Source organism: Peromyscus leucopus, chromosome 8b, assembly GCF_004664715.2.
Source record: "Peromyscus leucopus breed LL Stock chromosome 8b, UCI_PerLeu_2.1, whole genome shotgun sequence".
In the NCBI taxonomy this organism is placed as follows: Eukaryota; Metazoa; Chordata; class Mammalia; order Rodentia; family Cricetidae; genus Peromyscus; species Peromyscus leucopus.
The window spans coordinates 8680052-8701804 of record NC_051086.1 but is presented as its reverse complement, the minus strand read 5'-3'; the positions used below and the strand labels follow the sequence as shown (position 1 = coordinate 8701804).

Below are 21753 nucleotides of genomic sequence, written 5' to 3'. Positions count from 1 at the left end.
CCTGAACAGCAGCCAAGGGCGTGGGCACAAAGGCCAGGATGAGTTAAGCAGATGGGCTGAGGCCAAGAGGAGTGAGGGCCTGCATTCCTGTGTACACAGGTGCTCGTGAGTCACAGGTAGCATGTTCTGAGCTGCCGCATTCTGGGGTCCCCAGGGCCTAGTTGACCCCAAGCCCGAGTTGTTTTGGTTTTGGTTTTGTTTTTTTGAGACAGCGTTTTTCTGTGTAGACCAGGCTGGCCTCAAACTCACAAAGATCCACCTGCTTCTGCCTCCTGAGCTCTTGGATTAAAGGAATGTGCCACTGCCACCTAGTGTTTTTTTAAAAGATGTTATTTGCTTTTATTTTTTATATATATGAGTTTGCCTAAATATATGTCTGTACTGCGTGCATGCATTGCCTATGGATGCCAGAAGGAGGGAATTGGTTCCCCTGGAAATGGAGCTAGAGATAGTTGTGAGCTGCCTCATGGGTGCTAGAAATTGAACCTGGGGTCCCCTAGAAGAGCAGCCAGTGTGCTCTTAACCACTGAGGTATCCTTCCAGTCCCCAAAGCCCGTATGACCATGGGAGGTACAAAGAAGGATGGCATTTGTGGTGATTTCAGAGATGAGGAACTGGAAAGGTAAGCCCTCTAGCTTGAAATAGGTCATGCTGCCTAGGGACCCAGAGTAAAGATGTCCGTGTCGATGTACAAGTAGACAAGCCTTACCTAGAGGACACAGAGGTGTCGCCATTCCACAAGACAGCACAAGCTCTATCCACGTAGGCCTGCTACATTGGATGCAGGTGGAGAAAGATGCCACTAGTGCCGGAGGAGGAGAATTCCCTCCACCATCCTCAGGGGTCATTAAAGACAGTCCTGTACTACATAGGGACTGCTGGGGAGTCCTGGAGCTGGTGGATGTGCTGATGGGGCTCCTTCTACCACCACCACCCCTTTTTTTTTGGTTTTTCAAGACAGGGTTTCTCTGTGTAGTTTTGGAGTCTGTCCTGGAACTCACTCTGTAGCTCAGGCTGGCCTTGAACTCACAGAGATCCGCCTGCCTCTGCCTCCCAAGTGCTGGGATTAAAGGCGTGCGCCACCACTGCCTGGCTCCCTTTGGTTTTCTAGTGTAAAAGTAGAGAGGATACATAACAGAAAAATGTTAAGGGAAGTTAGATTCCCATCCCTGAACAAGCAGACTGTGTGGGCTCACCAAGGTGAAAGATTGAACCAGGTGCTGTGAACATTAAATGAATTGTCAGGTGTTTCAGATTGACAGATGTTAATGTATTTGCAGTAGTTTCCAGTCATCATTTAATATGCAATGCATGGTCTTAGCCGCAGAATCAGAAAGTTGGAAAATGCATTTAAAATTTTTTTTTTGCATTATGGGGAGGAATGAAACCCAAGGCCTCAAGTTTGGTAAGCCGCCTGTCTTCATTTACAGACAATGTATTGTAGTTGCTGCTTCCTAGTTAAAATAGTGAACGCTTCCTCTCCTCACTCCTGAGGTCATATGTAAAGTCATCTAGTTGGGTACTGTAATCTCAGTGCTTGGGAGGCTGAGGCAGGAGGATCACTGAGTCCTCCTAGACTGTATATCAAGACCCTCCCTGTCTCAAAACAAAGTCATAGCTGTAAGAGCCCCGTCTTCAGCATTGCCTGGCACAAGTCAGTGGCTGTCTTCCCAGTGATGGGTATCCATGGTTCCTAGGCACAGGGACAATCCCTGCCTCTACCCAGTAGCTAGTCTGACCCACATGCCGCCGCCTCATGGGGTTGGCCCTCATTCTGCGTCTTTCAGTTTTAAAGGGCTGGTGATGAAGAGGGGGTAGACTGGAAGGCAGTGTCTCTTTTGGGTTTCCTTCTAATTAAATAAGCCAAATGCAGGGCCTGCACATACTCGAGGGGCAGGGCCGAGGTGGGGCGGAGCGGAGTGGTTCTGCAGAGAGTGTGAACACACCTCCGGCTCTTGGCCACGGGGGAGTGAGCTCCTATGAGCATTCCCTATGCTCGGCCCATCCCCTCTCTCCCCTGCCCCGCCCTCCGTTTCCGTCCCCACCCCTGCTAATCCGGCTTTCCGCCGCGAAAATCTTGCCCTCTCTAGCATACCTGGTAGGCGGGTGCTGTGGGGGCGTGGCCTGGTGCTCCGGGGGCAGGGTGCAGAGCGTGAGTGGGCGGGGCCTGTGCGCCAGCCCCGCCAGCGGCTGGCGAGGGCGGAGCGCGAACCAGGCAGGTTTGAATCCTCAGTGACAGCCAGGGCTGCGGAGGATATGAGTCAGCATTGACAGTGGCTGCGGCAGATCCTGGTCTCGCGTCAGCCTGGCACCAAGTGTGGGTCGTCATTTCTCGGCGCTTTGGAAAAGCAGGCATACATCCTCCCTCCTCCTGAGGTGTGCATCCCCCTCTCCGGTGCGTGTCCTCCAGGGGGGCTTCTGTCCTACACTCACGTCCTCCCTGGTGGTGTTCCCCCTTGACTGGTATCTCCTGTTGAGATCGTCCTGGTTGGCCAGCGTACCCCCAGGTGAAGTAACTGCTGGTAGTTTCCCTTCTAAGTGTACCCTTCCATCTTGGTGTGCATCTCTTCAGGTCATTTCCTTTCAAAATGCATGTCTGTCCAGGTGCATGTTCCCTGGAAACCATGTACTTCTTTCACCGTGAGAGCATGAGATGGATACCAGGCTTTTCAGACTGCAGAAGAGGTTAACTTAGATGCCTACTCTTAAGAACTTGCTTTTTGTTGGTGCTGCTTACCCAGGGCCCTGTTGCCCTCAAGGTGGCCCTCCTGCAGCCTGTCCCTAGAGTACTGGTGTCCCCAGTTCCTCCTAATTATCCCAGTTCAGAGTGCAGGTATGCTGGTTGCTTGGTGCTCCTCTGTTCTGTAGTTGCAGATAGGGAAGGCACCCATCCTGTCTTGCCTTCAGCTCCTTCCCACAGTCGGTGTGGTCTGTCACTTCGTGTATCCCTGATCCTGGGGGACTGCAGCACCTTTTGAATGTGCTGTGTCATATTGGGAACTGGGGATACCTGGGGCAATACTCAGCAGCTCTCTGTTGGTTGCTGTTGAGGTCCAGGTGGCTTCAGGCCATTTGGTGGAGCCAGTTCTGAGTTAGGCGACACAGACTGGCCCTCAAACACTTGTAGTTTGTGAAATGAGGCTCACCTGGATTGCCTTTTCCTAAGTTGGTTCCTCCTTTAAGTGTGATTCAGAAGTACTCGGTCTGATCATTTGGAATATTAGGGTTGGTGAAGTTGGAGAGAAGAGCCTGGTGGACTAGGGTGTAGGATGGGCTCCTGAACAGCACTCAAAAGAGTTGGGGAAGCTGGGCGGTGGTGGCGCACGCCTTTAATCCCAGCACTTGGGAGGCAGAGCCTGGCGGATCTCTCTGAGTTCAAGGCCAGCCTGGGCTACAGAGCAAGATCCAGGACAGGCACCAAAACTACACAGAAACTGTCTTGAAAAAACAACAAAACAGTTGGGGAGCCCCTGGCTCTAAAATAGGGCTGACAGGGCCCAGAGGCTCCCCAGGGAGCCCCTTTTAGCTGACCTTTTGCTGGTCTCCAGGACAGCGGCTCACCCCCTGTGCTTCTCTTTGGGACTGATTGCATTATGGTCCCGTCCCAGCTTGGCCCCTCTGAGCTGTATGTGCTGTGTAGTTCCAGGCTGCCTCTGCACCTAGGACTTTGTGCTGAGCCACAGAGACCGTGACCAGATTGAAGCATCCAGGGAACACACGTTCCCACTTCTGTGCCTTTCTTTGCTCCTTGGTTCTTCGAATGAGTTTTTGGAACTTTGCCAGGGGTACAAGAGCAGTGGAACTGTCCCTCACTTAATTCTCCAGGCTGTCGCCTCCCTGCTCCAGATCAGGTGTAAAGGCTGGGTTGGGGCCTCTGCACTGGGACCAGCAGAGGCAGGACAGGGCAGGTTGCTGTGTGGAAGGATGGGGCATGTCCTCTGGTCTTCCTGCTTTGCCAGCTCTGTCCAGATGTAGTGGTTCAGCACACAGGGTTTGGGGGCTGGTGAGATCTGCGACTGGGGGGACATGCTCAGCAGTGGGTTATGATGAGGAAGGGCAGTGGCCAGGGAGGACTCACCAGGAAGCCTTGGCCAGCTCACTCAGGGTCTCAAGCTTGAGGAGCTAGAACTCCGTACAAGACAGGACAGGATTGTCCCTGCAAGTGGGAGGCAGCTACAAGAATGGCCAGAGGATGGATGGCAGGAGCTGCGAAAGCTGTCTGGGGTCTTAGTGTGGGATAGAGAGAAAGAGCTGTGCTTAGCTTGTTGTCATTGAAGAAGGGCCCCTGAAGCATGTCTGCTCTTGGGAGACACCTGCCCTCCCCAGCAGACTGAGAAATGAGATCCTAGGGGTGGGATGTGCTGCTGGGGGATAGCCATTTAGGGCACAGAGAAAGGGAGTAGGTAGTGTTGTGAGGATCCACCACAGAAGATGACTCCAACGTGGGTTTGAGTCAATAGAAAGTCTTTACTGGCCAGCTGGAGACTACCCTGGGTGTTCGAGACCAAGTGCAGTCCCGAGCCTTTCTCAGCGTGAGCTTTTGAGCACAAAACCCACATCCTGGGCTGACACATCTCATTTAGCAAGAACAGTTAGCCAGAAGCAGAACTATAGAAGCCAGAAAGCGGGGTTAGTACATTTGCGGACTTTCCCAGACTGTGGACTTAGATGGGGTTAGGGCTCTGTTCTCATTTTGCTGCCTTGTGCTGGGTTTTAAGGCCTGAATGGCACTCTGTCATGGCATCAGTTGTGCTAAGGTCTTGGGGCTTACTAGGGTCTGGGGTCCTGTTACCATAGGGCTTCAGAAACCACTATATATAGACTGGGAAAGGCTTCAAGGCCCCCAGAGGGAGGCTGTGTGAGTGGGGTGCAGGGGTGCAGGCTCAGCAGGGAAGAGGGAGCCCTGCAGAAACAAGTGCCTTGCAGGATGTAGAGCTGGACAGAAGGGTCTAGAAGGCAGAGAGAAGAGTGGGGCTTGAGGAGGTATGAGAACGAGAGGGCTAGGAGACTGAGCAGAGACAGCAGCAGCAGGGCAGGGCCTGGGCGCAGATGCCCTGACCACGCTGAACCCAGTTTGGCATGCGTTCCCAGCGAGAGACAGGCAGCTCTGTGAGTGCGGAGCAGGCTCTGGAGACCATGGGGCAGACATGGCAAGGGAGTGTCTCCAGGTGGGATCCCTTGGTTGTGGGTTGATTTGTATGTCCCCAAAAAGATGAGTCTAGACTGGGAATATAGTTCAGTGGTAGAACCTTTGCCTAGACTGTGAGGCTCAGGTTCGATTACCACCGTTGTCCTCATTTGGAAATGAGGTCTTTGTCGTCAAGTTAAGATGATGTCGTTAGAGTAGGTCCTGATGCGCAGTGGTGGTGTCCGTCTAAGAAATATGGACACACGAGAGAGAACAGGATCGTGGCCCTGGAGGCGGTCAGGGCCCATGTAGCCACATTCTAGGAAGAGCTGACATCCCAGGAGGTTGAGCAATAATCCCTAAGCCAGTAGAAAGAGTGCAGGCAGGTCTGCACACTTCGACTTTGAACTTCAGGACTCAAAGACGATAAACTCCTGAGCTGAAACTACCTAGGAGGGGTCCTCAGTCCCCACAAGCCCAGGATACCCATGGTCCCTGGTCAGCTGAAAGCCCAGAAACCCATATCTCTCTGTCCCAAGCTGTTGCTCAGATAACAGGAGGTATGTACTGAAGGACCTCAGAAGCTCAGTCAGGGACAGGTGTCCAACATGGGGAGACACACAGGAATCAGGAAACCTGTGCAGCAGGAGGCCTGTGCCATTCATCAGCACTGGGACAGTAGCCTGCTTTGCCCTGATTTGCTTCTGCATTTGGACTCTCATTGCGGAGTTTCCCCTGGCAACTTGGTTTTTCTTTCCTTGTCCTGATTCTCTACAGTCATCACACCAGTGCCTGGGTCCCGTGGCCCGAGAACATTGGGTTACAGAAGTAGGTGCTAGGGCAGCACCATCGTGCCTACACTGTATCTTGTTGCTTTCCTAAGCCTCATTGGATGGGGTGAAGAGGCCTGATTGAGAGCGGTTCTTATTAACCCTGTTCTTGAGTGTCGGGGTCCATGGTGTCAATGTCTAGGCCGGGAGCCCTGGGTTCCAGGTCTCAGGACCTGGCCAGCCCTGCCACCCTGCTCACTCACTCCGCAGCCTTATTGGAATGGCTTGTATTTGGGAGTGGTTGCCTGTAGATTTCTCCCACCTGGGGCCTCCTGGGGGTGGAGATCCCTGCAAGGGGTGGAGATCCCTGCAAGGGGTGGAGATCCCTGCAATGAGTGACCACGTGGTACAAGGGGGGAGATGTGCTCTGGCAGCCTGCCTCAGTTCCCTGAAGAGTCCTCGAGACCCTTGTCTGAGGAGTTCCTTTCTCAGCTCCAGTAGTGAGGGACATGGCTAGGTCTGCGGGAGCTGGGGTCCAGTTGTGCCAGCAGCTCTAGAGATACATTTAGAAACAACAGAAGTAAGCCAAAGGGTCCACTCTGGCGTGAGCCAGTATAATGGGTGTCACACAGCCACGAGGCTCCTCTCAGAAATTAGGAGTGTCTGGCTCACTCCTCATGGAGCCCCTGAGAACCAGTCATCAGGAGAGGTGTGTTCTGTGTTTGGCTCGGGTGGTCACCATGAGGCTGAGAATGAGAATCAGAGACCAGGAAAGGACGGTATGACTGGTGTTGGGCTCTGGTGTGCCCCCGTGCAGGTCCCCACAACTCTGAAGTGCAGCTGGGACTGTGGCAGTGCCACCCCGTCTCTCACTGATTAGGGTGTCATTTGCATTCCAGGCCACTCCTCGGTTGCAGCTACCCTTGAATTGATCTAGTGCACTGGCCTCTGCCACCCAGTGCCTCCTTTACTTCATGGTAGACATGGTTCCCTGAATTCTCACCCTGGCTGAGACGTGTCTGGCTCTGTGCTAGGTAGAGACTCGACTCACCCTTGGGCAGTAGGGGTATGCTGGTCACCTATATGTCACTGAGCAGTTCACCTGAAGTCCCTAATGGACATGACCTAGAGGACGTGGTGACATGCTACACAGTTGGAGGCAAACAGTGGCTTCTAGAGTTTTATGTTGACCTGGTACAGAGAGGTTTCCTTATAGCCTGTGGACTGTCATCCTGTTGTAGAGAGGCCTTTTGTATCCAGCAAGGGGAGAAGACCAGGTCCTTCAGGGAAAGTTTATGGTGACCTGTGGCATCTTTTTTATTGGGATTACAGGCATATGCCACCATACCCAGTATGTATGTTATCTTGAAGTTGAATTCAGAGTTCTTGGGAACTGGGGGGGGGGGGGGGGCTTGGCCAGCAGTGGGGCATAGACTGTGCTGATGCACTGTGAAGGTTAGAGTGGAAAGTGGGTGGGAGAGACAGTGGTCACCATGGCAGCTGCAGTCTCATTGCTTCTCAGCACAGGTCCCTACATGTCTGACTGTGACTGTAAGGGAATGCGACACCACTCACAGGCATAGTCCTACAGCCAATTCCTGCCCCCCCTCCCCTCTGGCTGTGCAGCCATCAACACGTCCCTACTACATGGTCCCTGAACAGCAGCCCCGTTCTGGCTGTGCTAGTTGGAGGCATGTCCTGGTCTCCTCCTCCTTCTGAAGTTCACTATGTAGACCAGATTGGCCTCAAACTGTGATTCTCCTGCCTTAGCTTCTGTAGTACTGGGATGCCAGGTGTATTCTATCACACCCAGCAACCTCTGCCCTTGATAAGGAGACTGTTTCTGACCTGAGTGTGGAGGTCCTGGTCTCTCTTAAGTCCTCAAGGTGTCAGAGTTCATTATCTTAGTGTTCTGCCTAAAATGGCCTCAGAACCATTTGCCTGTTGGAATTGACCTCCTGTAAAATTTTTAATAGTTGAATGTATTTTCTTGGTCAAATTTTAACAAGTGGTTAGAAGTAAAGGAGACAAAGGTGGGCATCTGGTACATTCCTGTATGATCCCAGAACTTGGGAGGTGGAGGACAAGAGGATCAGAAGTTCAGGTTGCCCTCGGCCACATAGTGAGTTGAAGACAGTCATGAGCTACATGAGATCCTATCTCAAAGAAACAAAAAGCAAACCAACAGAAGGAAACAAAACAACACCTAGGAAGGAGGAGGTTTGTGGGCCAGGGCTGTGTCTCTGAGTGCAGCCAGGGCTGTTCAGATGACGCACTCTGGCTGTGGAGGAGAAGGCAGAGGCAGGTGCTGCAGTGGGTTGCCAGGGGGCACTTTGGCTCTAGCTAGGTGGGTGTTGGTGGATATGGAGTCAGAGATTCCTCCTAAGAGGTTTTGTGTCCGTGCTGGGTGAGAGGTGAGTGGGTAAGACCAGGTTTATCTTACAGGTTCTGCATTAGATCTCCATCTTAGTGACATAAATATCGCGTCCTTAGATAAAGACTTGGAAGAGCAGGACCTTGGATTGACAGGTGAGAGCGCTGACTGAGCTCAGTGGAACCTTTAACTTCGTGCATGCTGCCTGGCTTAATGGAGGGGTTGGGCGGGAGGCATCTGCTGGGATCCTCTTCTTGGAGTCACCTTCTTGCCTCTGCTACCTGCCTGTGTGGCTCAGTTTCCTGCTGCTTCCTCAGTTTACCTCTGTTGTGACAAAGCAACCCTTTAGACTTGCCTGGGGCCTCTAATGAGGAAACACAAGAAATTATTTTTACGGCTGTGTGGCACAGAGAGAAGTTCCTATTATTACATAATTTTCTTCATCCTGAAAGATACTTTCTCTGTTTCAAAAGAAATCTACCCATCTTAGAGTCCTGGTGGCTCTGTGAGTACCATGCTAGTGGCAAGTTCCTGGCTCTGCCAGGACCACTACCAGGGCTCTCCTGAGTTGGGGGTGCCTGACAACTACACCCCTCTGGGTGGTCCTTGCTCGCTGGCCTGGTTCCTCTGGTGTCTTCTGAGGTGACCCTGCCCCTAGGTTTCCCTGGTGTCTAGCTGCCTAGTTACTGACCTACAGGCTTATTGGCAAGTGGTCTATGGCAGAAACCCCGCCTGCCTGCCCTTGTTCACTCAGCCTCCCTCCTCCCACCAGGTCCCAGGTCGCTGGCAGGCTCAGCACCCGTCACCATTCCGGGCTCCCTGCCCCGCTCGCCATCCTTGCACTCGTCCTCATCCCTGTCCACCTCCCCACTCAGCTCGCTCTCCCAGTCCCTGTCGGGGCCACTCGTCTCCTCGGCTATGACGCCCCCCCAGCAGCCACCACCCCTCCGGTCGGAGCCGGCTACGCTGGGCTCTGCAGCCTCATCTTACAGCTCTTTAGGTGCGTGCCTGGGCGTGGGTCCCTCCCCGCCGGCTCTGGGCCCTCAAACAGGTCCTGTCCAATCTAGTCCTGGGGATTCCTGACTGCAGGGCTTCTCACCTCCATAGTTCTGTGTCTTGAGAGGCACCACCTGCTCCAGCCTACGTGGCATAGATGAGGGGACAGACATGGTAGACGTGTTACCTTGGGACATCTGGCTACCCACAGCTGGGCATTCTCACAGCCTTCCTCTACATCACAACCTCTTGCTTGCCAGCTCACTTAGGGCTCTGGGTGGGGCATACATGGAGCTACCTTGGGGTCCCCACAGGCACAGTGTCTAGGATTCATTGTATGATACAGGCTGAGAGGGAGCTGGTATGACAGATCAGCAGGACTCTTGTCTTCTGCTCTCTTATTTCCATTAAGAGGCTGTTCACATCTGTTCTATTTAGAAATGTGCCCATCTCCAGATGTATTTTAACTGATAATTAACATACATGAGGTAACCTTAGAACTAGAGCTCTTCTGAACCTCCAGGGTCTGCTATATAATGAGAACTGTTAGGGCTAGGAACTCTGAACCTATTTTCTGTTCACACTCTGATCTTCCTGAGCCAACTGGGCCTCATTTAGGGGAGGCAGTCTTGGAGCTGAGTCTTGAGCAGTCATGAACAAGTGACTTACAGGGTACCAAGGTGGGTGGCCAGGTGAGGGGCAGAAACACCTGCAGACACCTCAGGCCTTGGGTGCAGCATGGACTGTATCATCCCTGTCTCTCCTAAACTCAGGTTTGAACGGCGTCCCTGGGAGCATCTGGGACTTTGTTTCTGGCAGCTTCTCTCCTAGCCCATCCCCCATTCTGAACTCTGGCCCTTCGGCTTCCTCAAGTGCAAGTCCAAACAGTGCTGAGCTGGCACGGGTCAGGCGACAGCTAGAGGAAGCCAAAAGAAAGATCAGGCAGTGGGAAGAGTCTTGGCAGCAAGTGAAGCAGGTGAGCATGTGGGAAGGGAGGGGCTGGGCTTGCGGGTGAGGGGAGAAAGGGGTTTGGATACATAGGCAGGGCAAGTGAGCATGTGGGAAGGGAGGGGCCGGGCTTGCGGGTGAGGGGAGAAGAAGGGTTTGGATACACAGGCAGGGCAGGTGAGCATGTGGGAAGGGAGGGGCCGGGCTTGCGGGTGAGGGGAGAAGAAGGGTTTGGATACACAGGCAGGGCAGGTGAGCATGTGGGAAGGGAGGGGCCGGGCTTGCGGGTGAGGGGAGAAGAAGGGTTTGGATACACAGGCAGGGCAGGTGAGCATGTGGGAAGGGAGGGGTCAGACATGTGGGTGAGGGGAGAAAGGGGTTTGGATACACCGGCAGGGCAGGTGAGCATGTGGAAGGCCAGGCGTGGCTGCCTTCTGCATGGTATCTTGGGTTTTAGGCCTGTGATGCCTGGCAGAGAGAGGCTCAGGAGGCCAAGGAGAGAGCCCGTGTGGCGGACAGTGACCGGCAGCTGGCCGTGCAGAGGAAGGAGGAGGTGGAGGCCCAGGTGAAGCAGCTGCAGGAGGAACTAGAGGGCCTGGGTTTGTCCTCACTGCCAGGGCTGCGGAGCTTGGGGGACATCAGCGACATCCCTCTCCCCAGGCTGCATTCCCTGCAGAACCAGCTGCGCCTGGACCTAGAGGCCGTGGACGGGGTGAGTCCTGCCAAGTAGTCGCTGTCACTTGGGGGGAGGGCAAAGGGGACTGGCTAGTGAGGGCCTGAGACCTAGCCAGATAGTGCTTCTCCTTCCTCTTCCCTGGCTTCTTGCCTGGACTCGGGTTGTTGCCTTTTGCATGTGTCCCATTGACCACAACGAAGGTCCAACTACCACATGTCCTTTGTCTCCAAGATGCAGTGCCCTGGGCTCGGGCTACTCTCAGCCATGGGATCCCACTTAGCACTCGTGGGCACCCAGCTGCCAGCCTTGCCTGTGGCTAGAGTGGCGCTGCTTCAAGACCCAGCTCTCTGATGGGGCTGGGGGTCTTCCACTGACTGCCCTTCCCTGTGGACCTCCTGCCAAGTGTCCACCCCAGGCCTGACACTCAGGATTTCTATGGCACTGCTGCTGTAGCTGGTGGCCCACTGTCCTGGGATACAGTCATTTGCTTGGCCTTACTTGATACGACTTGTGCCAGCCTGGTGCCTTGACCTGACTAGGGGCAGTAAGAGTGAAGAAAAGACAAACACTGAAGAAACAAAACGTGGACACAGAATAGCTGGGGCCAGGTGGGCTGTGCATGCTTCTGATGGAGCTGTGCCTACTACCAAAGCAACCTGGAACCTTAACGTGTTTATTACGTACAGCACAGAGGAGGCAGCAAGGAGGAGTTAGCTTGTCTAGGTGGGAGGAGTCTGTAGGTGAGCAGTCTCAGAGGAGGAAATATTTGCGAGGAGGAAGCTGCATGCAGTTGCTCTTTTTTGCACACACTGGTCAAATGTTTTTAAACACTCGAACTTGGACCAGAGGAAGGCTTTGCCAATCCCAAGCCTGACCTCTATTGAAAGGCTCTGCCAGTTTCCCATGGGTCTGAGGCATTATCCTTCCTTGATATAGTCCTATCCGTGTCAACTATACACATTCACTCAGGGCCTTCTTGGCTCCCCACACTCTCAACAACCACCTCTTCCTACAGGTGATCTTCCAACTTCGTGCCAAACAGTGTGTGGGCTGCCAGGAGAGGGCCCGTGGCACTGTCCTTCGGCCCTGCCAGCACCGTGTCTTATGTGAGCTGTGTGCAGCCAGTACCCCTGAGTGCCCCTACTGCAAGGGCCAGCCCCTCCCATGGTGATGAGAACCAGCCCCATTCCTTCCCTGGTGAGCAGTGCAAAGGCCTCAGCATGTCCTGTGCCACTACAGTGTCGAAACTGGCCTCCAGTACCACCCACGCCAGGATGTGAGTTCATGCCCACTGCCCAACAGCCTTTCAAATCACTTTTTCTTCCCTACCATGTCCTACCAATGGTGTCAAGGTATTCTCAGAAAACCTCTGAAGCACCACCAAACCCACCGCCTGTCCCAATGGGCAGGTGGCATGTTTTTGGTGCCCCCAGTCCTGACACTGCTGTGGCCAGGCCAGTGGGAGGTCAGGCCTTGTCAAAGCACTTTGTAAACCGAGGAATTTAGACATTATAAATTGTATAAGCTGCTTTCTAGGTCCATGTTTTTTAATATGCGATAACATGAAGCTTTATAAGTGTACTGTGAACTTGAAGTTTCCTATCTATCAGTTTGTTGTTAACTCATAGTAATGGTAACTACGTTAGATTTCATATTCTGAAACTATTTAGGAAATGAACATTTATCTAGTAGTGAAGAAGACCTAGGATTTTTACATTTTAAAATTAAGTGCAAACAAATAGTATTTATAAGCAGAGTGGTTATTGAGAGACACATATACATTTAGATGTTCTTAATTTTATGAAAGGAACTAATTTTCCTAAACATGTGCGGGTGCACATGTAGATGGAGTTTTATATTCCAGTATCACAGAGTGATATCCAGAGCTCTGTCATGCACTTATGTGATCCGTGGCCACTTCCAAGTGCCTGTGCCTTGCAAAAGAAGTGAAGGAATTGGTTCATTTGGTTTTTTTCTTCTCCCTTGAAAGACAATTTCATGCTAATGAAAAATGCAGCAAAGGAATCAGGCATTCAGAGGAGTCCAAGATCTACGAAGGAGCTGTGTTCTGATGTCTTGTCTGTAATGGCAACGGTGCTGTGGACCCTGAGTCGCCTGGGCACCCTAGCTTGTGCTGAACTAAGGGACTGTGCACCTGGACTGCAGTCTGCTGCCCCTGTGACCATACTCAGCTCTGGCTGATCCAGAGATTCCGTGACAGTTTTAAGCAAACATCTGGTACCTGAGCTGTGCATCTAGTTATTACCAGAATCCATCCCATGACCAGCAACCCCGGCTCTGCTGCAGCTCACCCATCAGCTTCCAAGGTGAAGGCAGTGCCCGCACCTCACAGCTTGGCCTCAGGCCCATGGCTAAAATTCTGCTGAGGATGTGTCTAGGGTGATGACTTCAGCCTCCTACAATGAGGACTGGGACTGTTCCTGGAAATCTAGGGGGAGACATCTGTCCAGGCAACCCCTACCCTTGGTGGCAGACCTAGGCAGGGCAGGTATCCTACCTGCGGGTTCTGCCCAGGCCTAGAAGTGGTTCTCTTCTCCCATGGCTTTGCCAAAGACTTTTAATAGCATTTTTTAAGTGCAAAGTGACTAGGTAAAACGTTTTTATCAGTGACCAAATTAGAATGTATTTAATATAGTAGGAGATTTAAAAGCATTTTTTAATATAAGACAAACTGGTAGAAAAACTCTATCACTTTAAAGGAAGTGGATCCTCAACATTCCGCAGCTAGCCCACTACTTAATAAGGTAACTATTGACCTGGTTTTAGTAACTGTTTTGTTTTTAATTATAGTGATAATGATTTCTTAGCTCAGTACCTAGATCATGTGTATTTTGTGCTACTGTTACCATGGTTTAAGATTGTTTCTTTTTAATCATATTTATGCACTTGTTTCCCATACTGGCCTTTGGTCTTTGTGGTAACAGGACAGTGTTTGTGATTGATATCTCATCTGGACATTTTCAAGTTGTAACAGTTACAAGCATTAAGCTTTAGATTGTGTGTAAGCTACTCTGGTTAAACTCCTCCTGGGCTAACATTCCAGGCTAGGGCTGTGGCAGTTATGGGACTGCTGTGTGATGGCTGGGGAGACAGGAGGCAGTGTCCACTGGGTCCCAGCCCATGAGGGGAGCTCTCCTGAGCATCTGCTCTTCTGGAATCAGGCTGGGCTCTGAGGACAGGTGTGCAGGGGGAAGACCAAAGAAGGGGCCACTTCTCCCATCCATCCCAGACCTGTGAGCTAAGGCTCCTAGGATCTACCCTGGGTGGGAAGGGCCAAGGAGGGGAGAGATGGGTTTAAGGCCCATCTGTGGGTAATGGAGGTGAGGCCATGGGTCTAGAAACTGAGGCTCACTATGGTCCTGTTGCTTGTTGTCTTTTAACTCTCTAGTGTTATTATAAACAGTAAACAATGGTGTCAAAGTTTTGTGTGCCTGGTTGGCAGACCTTCCCCCAGTGTGGATGCGCATGTGGATTAACTTATGGAAGCCTTTGTGTGCATTTGTTTTCAGAAACTAGTTGAGAATGTTATGTGAATGGAATCTTCTTAACCCAGAAGGTCGTATTTATAATACATACCCATTTACTTAGTGAATTGTTTAAAGTTGTTAACATTTGTTTAAATTTTTTTACTATAGCATTTATGCAATGGTTTACAGAATTCATGGAGTTATTTTTTATCAGTATGAGATTAATTAAAACTTTGAAATTTATTCTGTCTGGGTCTCTGAGCACAACAAAGACTGGCCAGCAGGTCCCTGCATCTGTCAGTGACCCTGCCTGGCCTAGAAGATGCCAAAAGAAGCCATGTCTCCACTACACCAGTTTTGTGCACCCCGCTGAGACCACACCTGACCTCTCTATGAAAGGACACTTGAGGCTGAGGATGTTTCTATTCTTTATCTTTCATGACCACCTGGATCACAGGATGTTCCCACGTAGTCCTGGGTCACCCCGCAGCTGCTCGGAGGTTGTGCCAATGGGGAGCTGCTGACCCAGGTGCTTAGAGTGGGCGGTTTCTGCCAGAACGGATGGCATGTGAGGATCTGTCTCCCCATGGCTGCAGGCCCCAGGGTGACTGACAGCCGACCAGGGTAGGCAGACTGACCTGTGGGCTGAGTGTGGGGGATTCCATGCTGGTCCAGCAGACCGGTCAGTCTTCGTACCTCCTGGGACAGCTCTGAATGTGCCTGGACAAGAATGCCAGCCTGGTCAAACCCTGGTAGGGGCTACCAGGACTAGGGACCCTGTAACCTTCTCCCTGTCCCTAGACTCTACCTTTCTACAGTTGTCCAGGGTCTCAAGCCCCAGGCCCTTGGAACCTCCTGCCTGCTGGGTGGGATGAGTTTCTCCTGGGACCTTTAAATAGCCAGCATCTTCAAAAAGCACCCTCAGCAACTTCTTATAGCCCTGAAAGTGGAGGAGGCATAAGGAATACCTGGTAGAGTAGGCAAGGGGACACCCCTGAGTGTGCACCCACCTGCAGTGTGATTAGCTCGTCTGCCAGGTCCTGTTCCATCTGGTCCCAGCGCTGCTGCAGGGCCTCTGGCAGGGTTGGATACACTACAGACCAATAGGTGCCAAACAATGCTGAGCCTCTCACCTACCCTCCTCTTCCTTGGACCCAGCCCTACCCAGAAGCCTACCTAACAAAGAGTGGGGATGGCAGACGAGGGGGGTCTCGAATGTCAATGCATAGATACAGGTGCTTGGCTCAGACACATGGGCCAGTCGACTGGTCTTCCCACAGGTAAGCTCCACCTGGGAAGAGAGCCTCAGTAGCTTGTGGGGATGGGGTAGCTCTCTACCACTCACATCCCCTCTGGGCCTCACCTTGCTCTGCCTGCTTCGGGAGTGGCAGGAGTCCCCATCGGTCATCCACATGCCCTTGAAGGTATTGTTGGTGATTTCCCACTCATGCCAGATGCTGGGGGAAGAAGGGTGGCAAAACAGTGATGTGGGGGCCTAGGGAGCAGGCAGAGCACTGCTGCCCCGCTCAGCTTACCCAAGGATGCCGCTGTAGGCATTCCAGCGGAAGGTCTGCTCGTGCTGGGTCACGTTGTGGAAAGGGCAGAACTCGTACTTGTACCTAGAGGCACAGGAGCGTGAGGAGCCCTGCAGGCCAGCCCCACTCCACCCACCAGCCCGGCACTCACGTCGACTCCACTAGGCTGAAGCACTTGCCAGCAAGTCTGGAGAGATGCAGGGGCCCTGGGGGAGAAGAGCACAGCAATTCAACTTAAGTGTAAACCTGTATTACCCCTAAAGCTAGAAGCTAAGGCAGGCAAGAGGGCACTAACCATCAAGGGCAGAAAGCGCCAAGCTCCCTTCCCTATAGGATTGGGAATGGTCAGATGCTGGCTGACCTAACCCCTGGGGAGGACTGACACATCACAGAACTGGCTATCTGTGGCAGGACTCCCATGCCTGTTCCTGTGGAGGGGCCTCAGTGTCTGCCTAGGCTGCCCGCAACCTGGAACCTAGTTGCAGACTTGGACCACAGACCCAGTGGCAGACACTAGCCAAGAAAATAGAGGGGTGTGTGTGTGTGTGTGTGTGTGTGTGTGTGTGTGTGTGTGTGTACATGTGTGCATACATGCTAGTGAGATTTGGGGAAGTTAAGGTAATAGCCATGTGGCAGCCTCAGGAAAATAGAAGGACTGACTAGCCCAAAGCTTAGGACCAGTCTGCAAAGATTGCCAGAGTATTCTGCTTTTTCAAAGCACCAATTTTCAACAAAACCCACAAGCCATACAAAGAAACAGGAATACATGTTTATTCAAAGGAGCATTTAAAAAATCCATAAGCCAGGCTATGTATGATGGTGCACACCTTTGGTCCCAGCACCCTGGAGGCAGAGGCAGGTGGATCTATGCTCATGAATTGTTTTTTTAAAAAAAAAATCCATAAGCCAATGGGGAATTCCATATCCAAGAAAACCATCCTTCAGATAGGAGGGGGCTGGTGAGACTCAGTAGTAGAGTGCTTACAGGTTTTGGAACTCTGACATTGGAATACATGCTTGTTACATCTTGCTAAGCCCACTGTATCAACATACAATGATGTCCTTTCTAAAGAACCGCTAGTCTCTGAGCTGGGTGGGCATTGTAGTGCACACCTTTAATCCCAGCACTCGGGAGGCAGAGGCAAGTGGATTTCTGAGGTCCGGGCCAGCAAGAGTGTCAGAACAAAACAAAAACCCTGCCACTCTCTGCCTATTGAATGGAGGGCTTAATCTATTTACATTTAAAGTAATTAAGCAAGACGACAGACATGTAAGCAGACAGGAGCTGTCCTGTTACCCAGACTGGTCTCAAACTCCTGTGTTACAGTAATCCTCCTGCCTCAGCCTCAAGTGCCTGGGACTGTGGGTGCATACTACTGTGCCTAATTCCTCCCGCCTACTGGACATGTAACCCAGGGTCCACACATGCTATGTGAGTGCTTGTTTGCTTTGTAGTTGTTGTTTGGGGTTTTGTTTTGGAGACAGAGTTTCTCTGTGTAGCCCTGGCTGTCCTAGAACATGCTCTGTAGACCAGGTTTGCCTCAAACTCTGCCTCCTGGCTACATGAGTGCTTTCTAAACTGAGCTACACCTAGTACTGGGCCTAACTTTCAGTGACAACATCTGATTCTTTGTCTTTTTTTTTTTTTTTAAAGATTTATTTATTTATTTGCTGGGTGGTGGTGCATGCCTTTAACCCCAGCACTCAGGAGACAAAGGCAGATCTCTGAGTTCCAGGATAGCCTGGTCTACAAAGTGAGTTCTAGGATAGCAGAGAAACATTGTCTTGAATTTTTTTTTTAATTTTTATTTTACATATCAGTGTTCTCTTTGTATACATGTCTGTGTACCATATTCAGTGCCTGTGGAGATCAGAAGAGGGTGTCAGATCCCCTTGAACTGGAGTTACAGGCAGTTGTGAGCTACCATGTGGGTGCTGAAAACCGAACCCAAGTCCTCTACAAGAGCAGCAAATACTCTTAACCATTGAGCCATCTCTCTAGCCAGTCCCTGATTCTCTTTTGAAAATACTGCCATTTTTATTGTTATTACCACTGAGATTTCTTTTTCTTTTTCTTTTTACAAGGCAGGTTTTCCCTAGGTAGCCGTGGCTGTCCTAGAACTCAGAGGTCCACCTGCCTTTGCCTCCTTAGTGCTGGCATCAAAGGGTGTGTGCCCCCACACCTGGCTGAGACTTTTAATTTTTCAATTCAGATTTTTACATTAATTAATGTGACTACCATGGGGATTTAGAATTTTAAATTGATACGGGGTTTAGTAGCACACACCTTTAATCCCAGCACTCAGGAGACAGAGACAAGTGGATCTCTAAGGCTGAGGCCAAGTCTGGTCTACAGAATGAGTTCCAGGCCAGTCAGGGCTACATATTAAGACCTTGTTTCAAAAATGAAAAATTTAGCCAGGCGGTGGTGGTGGTGGTGGTGGTGGTGGTGGTGGTGGTGGTGGTGGTGGTGGTGGTGGTAGTGGTGCAGCACGCCTTTAATCCCAGCACTTGGGAGAGGCAGAGACAGGCAGATCTCTGTGAGTTCAAGGCCAGCCTGAGCTACAGAGCGAGACCCAGGACAGGCACCAAAACTACACAGAGAAACCCTGTCTCGAAAAACAAAACAAAACAAAAAGGAAAAATTTAAAAAAAATTTAAGTTAACCACAATCCCATATAGGAAGAACTGCTATACAGCTCCCTCAGACCCTTTATAATTCACGTTTCCGATCACATGCTCAGACTGGCTGCTCACTGACCCAGATGTATAGTCAGTTCTTATGCACTGATTTTTTTTGGGGGGGCGGGCTTTCTGAGACAGGGTTTCTGTGTAGTCCTGGCTGTCCTGGAACTCACTTTGTAGACCAAGCGTGTTCAAGGCTAGCCTTGAACTCACTGGAGATCTGCCTGCCTCCACCTCCCAAGTGCTTGGACTAGTCTGCACCACCACCTGGCATGCACTGATCTTCTTCATTGCAGACTTGGCAACCACAGTAGTAGCATGGGTCTTTCTCATCCCTGTAACTCTAGCTACTTTATAAGAGATCTTCCTTCCTGTCTTCACCCAGCCACTGTATGGTGTCCTCTCAATTCAGGATGAGTAGCTTCACTTGGTGTTTCTGCTAGGGCAGGTCTACTGATTCTCCTGCAGGGTCTGTTATTTAGAAAAATACCTGCCTTTTTGAGGGAGGACGCTAGGGACTCAACCTAGGGCCTCGAGTATATATTCTGGAGTTCTAGTGCCTTGTGGCTTCTCCTAAGAAATGCACCTTAGCTTCTTCACCTCAGGCTGAAGTGAAGGAGTGGAACCAGACACACTGTATGAGCTATGTGAGAAAAATAAGGACAAAAGCTGGTTCTCTGAAAAGCTCAGCAATCCCGACACTCGAGAAGCTGAGTGGCGTGCTTTCGTGCATGTAATCCCAGCACTGAGGAGGCTGCAGCAGGAGAGGTGTGGAGGTGCATGCCAGCAATGGGGAAATGACTTATTCTGGAAAGCATGAGGAACTGAGTGCAGGTCCTCTGTACCCACATAAGAAGCCGGACGCCTGTAATCTCAGTGCTGGAGAGGCAGAGGTGGGGTGTACTTGTCTCTGGGGCTCCCTGGCCCGCTAGCCTCACTGAACCCTTGAGCTTTAGATTCGGTGAGAGACCCTGACTCTTAACGTGGAAAGCAACAGAGGAAGACACCCACCTTTGACCTCTGGCTTCCACACAGGGGTACACACAAATACACAACAACACACAAAAAGAAAAACACAAGGGGGCTGCAGAGAGCTTAGTGGTTATGAGCACTTGTTGCTCTAGTAAAGAGTCCTGGTTCAGTTCCCAGCACCTACATGGTGGCTCACAGTCATCTGTAATTCCGGTTCTAGGAGATCTAATGCCTTCTGACCTCTACAGGCACTTCACACAATATAGTACACAGACATACATGCAAGCAAAGCACTCATATACATAAAATTTCTAAAGTTTACATAAAGATGAATAAATAAAATAGGAAAACCTGCGGCTAAACTGACCAGGAAAAGCAAAAACTCAAATAATTAAAACCAGAAATGAAGGTTGGGGCATTTGCTACCAATTTTACAGGAATAAAAAGGATTACAAGTCACTATGGACAATTTTACAACCATCAAATTGATGTAAATGAAACCGACAAGTTTCTCCAAAACACAGGGTGTGCCAAGAATGGATGTGAGGAAACAGAAAATGTAAATTTAGTAAGCAAGGCATTTTAATGCAACCTGTCGCCTAGGCTGAATAACCGTCCAACCAAGTAGGTCTCTTTCACACCTCTCCCCACCTCCTCTCCATTCTCTCTCCTGCCAAGACTGTCATGGAACTTACCATGTAGCCCAGACCTGGTCTTGAACTAATGATCCTCTCCCTCAGCCTCCCAAGTGCTGGGATTGTAGTCTTGTGACAGCCTTGCACACACTCTACTCTTTCCTTTTTCTTTCCAATATTACTCTCTATTAAAAATAAAATTAAACATATTTGCAGTTTTGGGTTCCTGGCAATGTCTAGCCCCTCCTCCTAGCCAACCAAGGAGCTACAAGCTAGTATGGAAAGGCTATGGTGAAATCCACATCTTATGCCACCTCCTTACACACATACATGTGCTCACAGTGTGATGGTAGCAGGCCTTTTGGACTCCCGTGTTTATCAGGAATGCCCCAAGCAGTGTCATCCCATGAAAAGGACTTAAGATTTGTGATGACTGCTGAGCCTGACTGGTTCACTGCTGGAGGAGACTGGTAGATGTTCCCTGCCTACAGCTTCAGAAGCTCCAGCCATAGGCTACCTCTCCTCCAGGGGACCAATGCTACCAAGCAGCATGTCCAGCACACCTCAGATAGTGGGTCACCAAATCCCCAGAGTGCTGTCCTCTGCTAGCCAACGTCCCGTCATGCTGAGTCTCTTTCAACAGCTATGTCCCACTCTCTCTAGTCCAAAGTTCCCAGCTTTCCCGTGCAAAGGATTTTGATCTTGCTGATGCTCCCTCAAATCTAGACAGGGCTAAACACACCTGGAGTGGCCTCTTCATGCCCAACACTCCTGCAACTCCTAATCAGTCTAGGTACCTGTGGGAAGTGCAGACTTTAGGATCACAAGTTTAGGAGGCCAGCTTAAGTCTGTATGGAAACTCCATCTTAAAAACACAAAAGCTAGGGATGTAGCTCAACGCTAGAGCTTGCCTAGCCTTAGGTAATCGCCAGCACAGCGGGGGGAGGGGGGTCGAAAGGGGGTTAAGAGTTCCAGTATATACTCCCGAACATCTAAACACTCACAGGTTGACACACGGATGCATGAACCTCCAGCGAATACATTATCGGAATCTTTCATCCAAGGCACCCCATCCTGCCGCCCCCACCCCCAGCCGAGGGGCTTCCTTCGCCGCCCCGCCCCCCGTCAGCACCTCGGTCAGCTCCACGCTCCCTCCCGCGCTCACCCGATACAGGCGAAGGCTCTCTCTTAGGCTGAAGGCGACTTGCCTGGGGCAGGAACGGGTTATTCAGCCTAGGGGACAGAGAAAGTCAGGGAAGCCGGCCACGCCCGGCCCCCAAGCCGCGGGACCGCCAGACACTCACCCGAATGTGTTGGGTTCCTCTACCACCTTCATCTTCCCGGCACGTGCCGGCGCGGGCCCTGCGGAGAGCGAGGCGATGAGCAGGGAGCAGAGGCCGGCGACGCCGACGTGCGGAGGGGCGTGCTCGCGGAACCACCGACCGCGCGCCGCGAGCCCCAGCAACATCAGGAAGCCGGCCAGCCGCACCGCCATCGCGCCCGGGGGCCGCCCGGTCACGTGAGCGAGAGCAGGAACTGCCTGCCC

General features: G+C 51.4%; 2 protein-coding genes across 2 annotated transcripts in view; one reads left to right on the top strand and one right to left on the bottom strand.

Moving 5' to 3' along the window:
- Unkl (unk like zinc finger) overlaps positions 1–14623 on the top strand; it is a 48776-nt gene extending 34153 nt beyond the window's left edge. Inside the window, 5 exon segments of the mRNA XM_028854545.2 lie at positions 8344–8427; positions 9045–9272; positions 10042–10244; positions 10674–10928; positions 11908–14623. Coding sequence (XP_028710378.1) covers positions 8344–8427; positions 9045–9272; positions 10042–10244; positions 10674–10928; positions 11908–12063 — 926 coding nt within the window. The 3' untranslated portion in view covers positions 12064–14623.
- Gnptg (N-acetylglucosamine-1-phosphate transferase subunit gamma) lies at positions 14519–21727 on the bottom strand. The gene is made up of 10 exons (XM_028854546.2): positions 21512–21727; positions 21373–21440; positions 16067–16121; positions 15916–15999; positions 15744–15837; positions 15557–15671; positions 15391–15473; positions 15189–15320; positions 15019–15100; positions 14519–14929 (listed from the first exon to the last, which is right to left on the bottom strand). The coding sequence occupies exons 1-10, from the start codon at positions 21700–21702 to the stop codon at positions 14832–14834; spliced, it is 1002 nt and encodes a 333-aa protein (XP_028710379.1). The 5' UTR covers positions 21703–21727; the 3' UTR covers positions 14519–14831.
- Positions 21728–21753: the final 26 nt, after the last annotated feature.

Excerpts from the sequence above, each read along its gene's own strand:
- Gnptg (XM_028854546.2), bottom strand. The coding sequence starts at position 21,702 with ATGGCGGTGCGGCTGGCCGGCTTCCTGATGTTGCTGGGGCTCGCGGCG. Across the intron at positions 21,441-21,511 it reads GAGGAACCCAACACATTCGG|GCTGAATAACCCGTTCCTGC; the intron begins GTGAGTGTCTGG and ends TCTGTCCCCTAG. Across the intron at positions 15,474-15,556 it reads CCATCCCCACTCTTTGTTAG|TGTATCCAACCCTGCCAGAG; the intron begins GTAGGCTTCTGG and ends ATTGGTCTGTAG.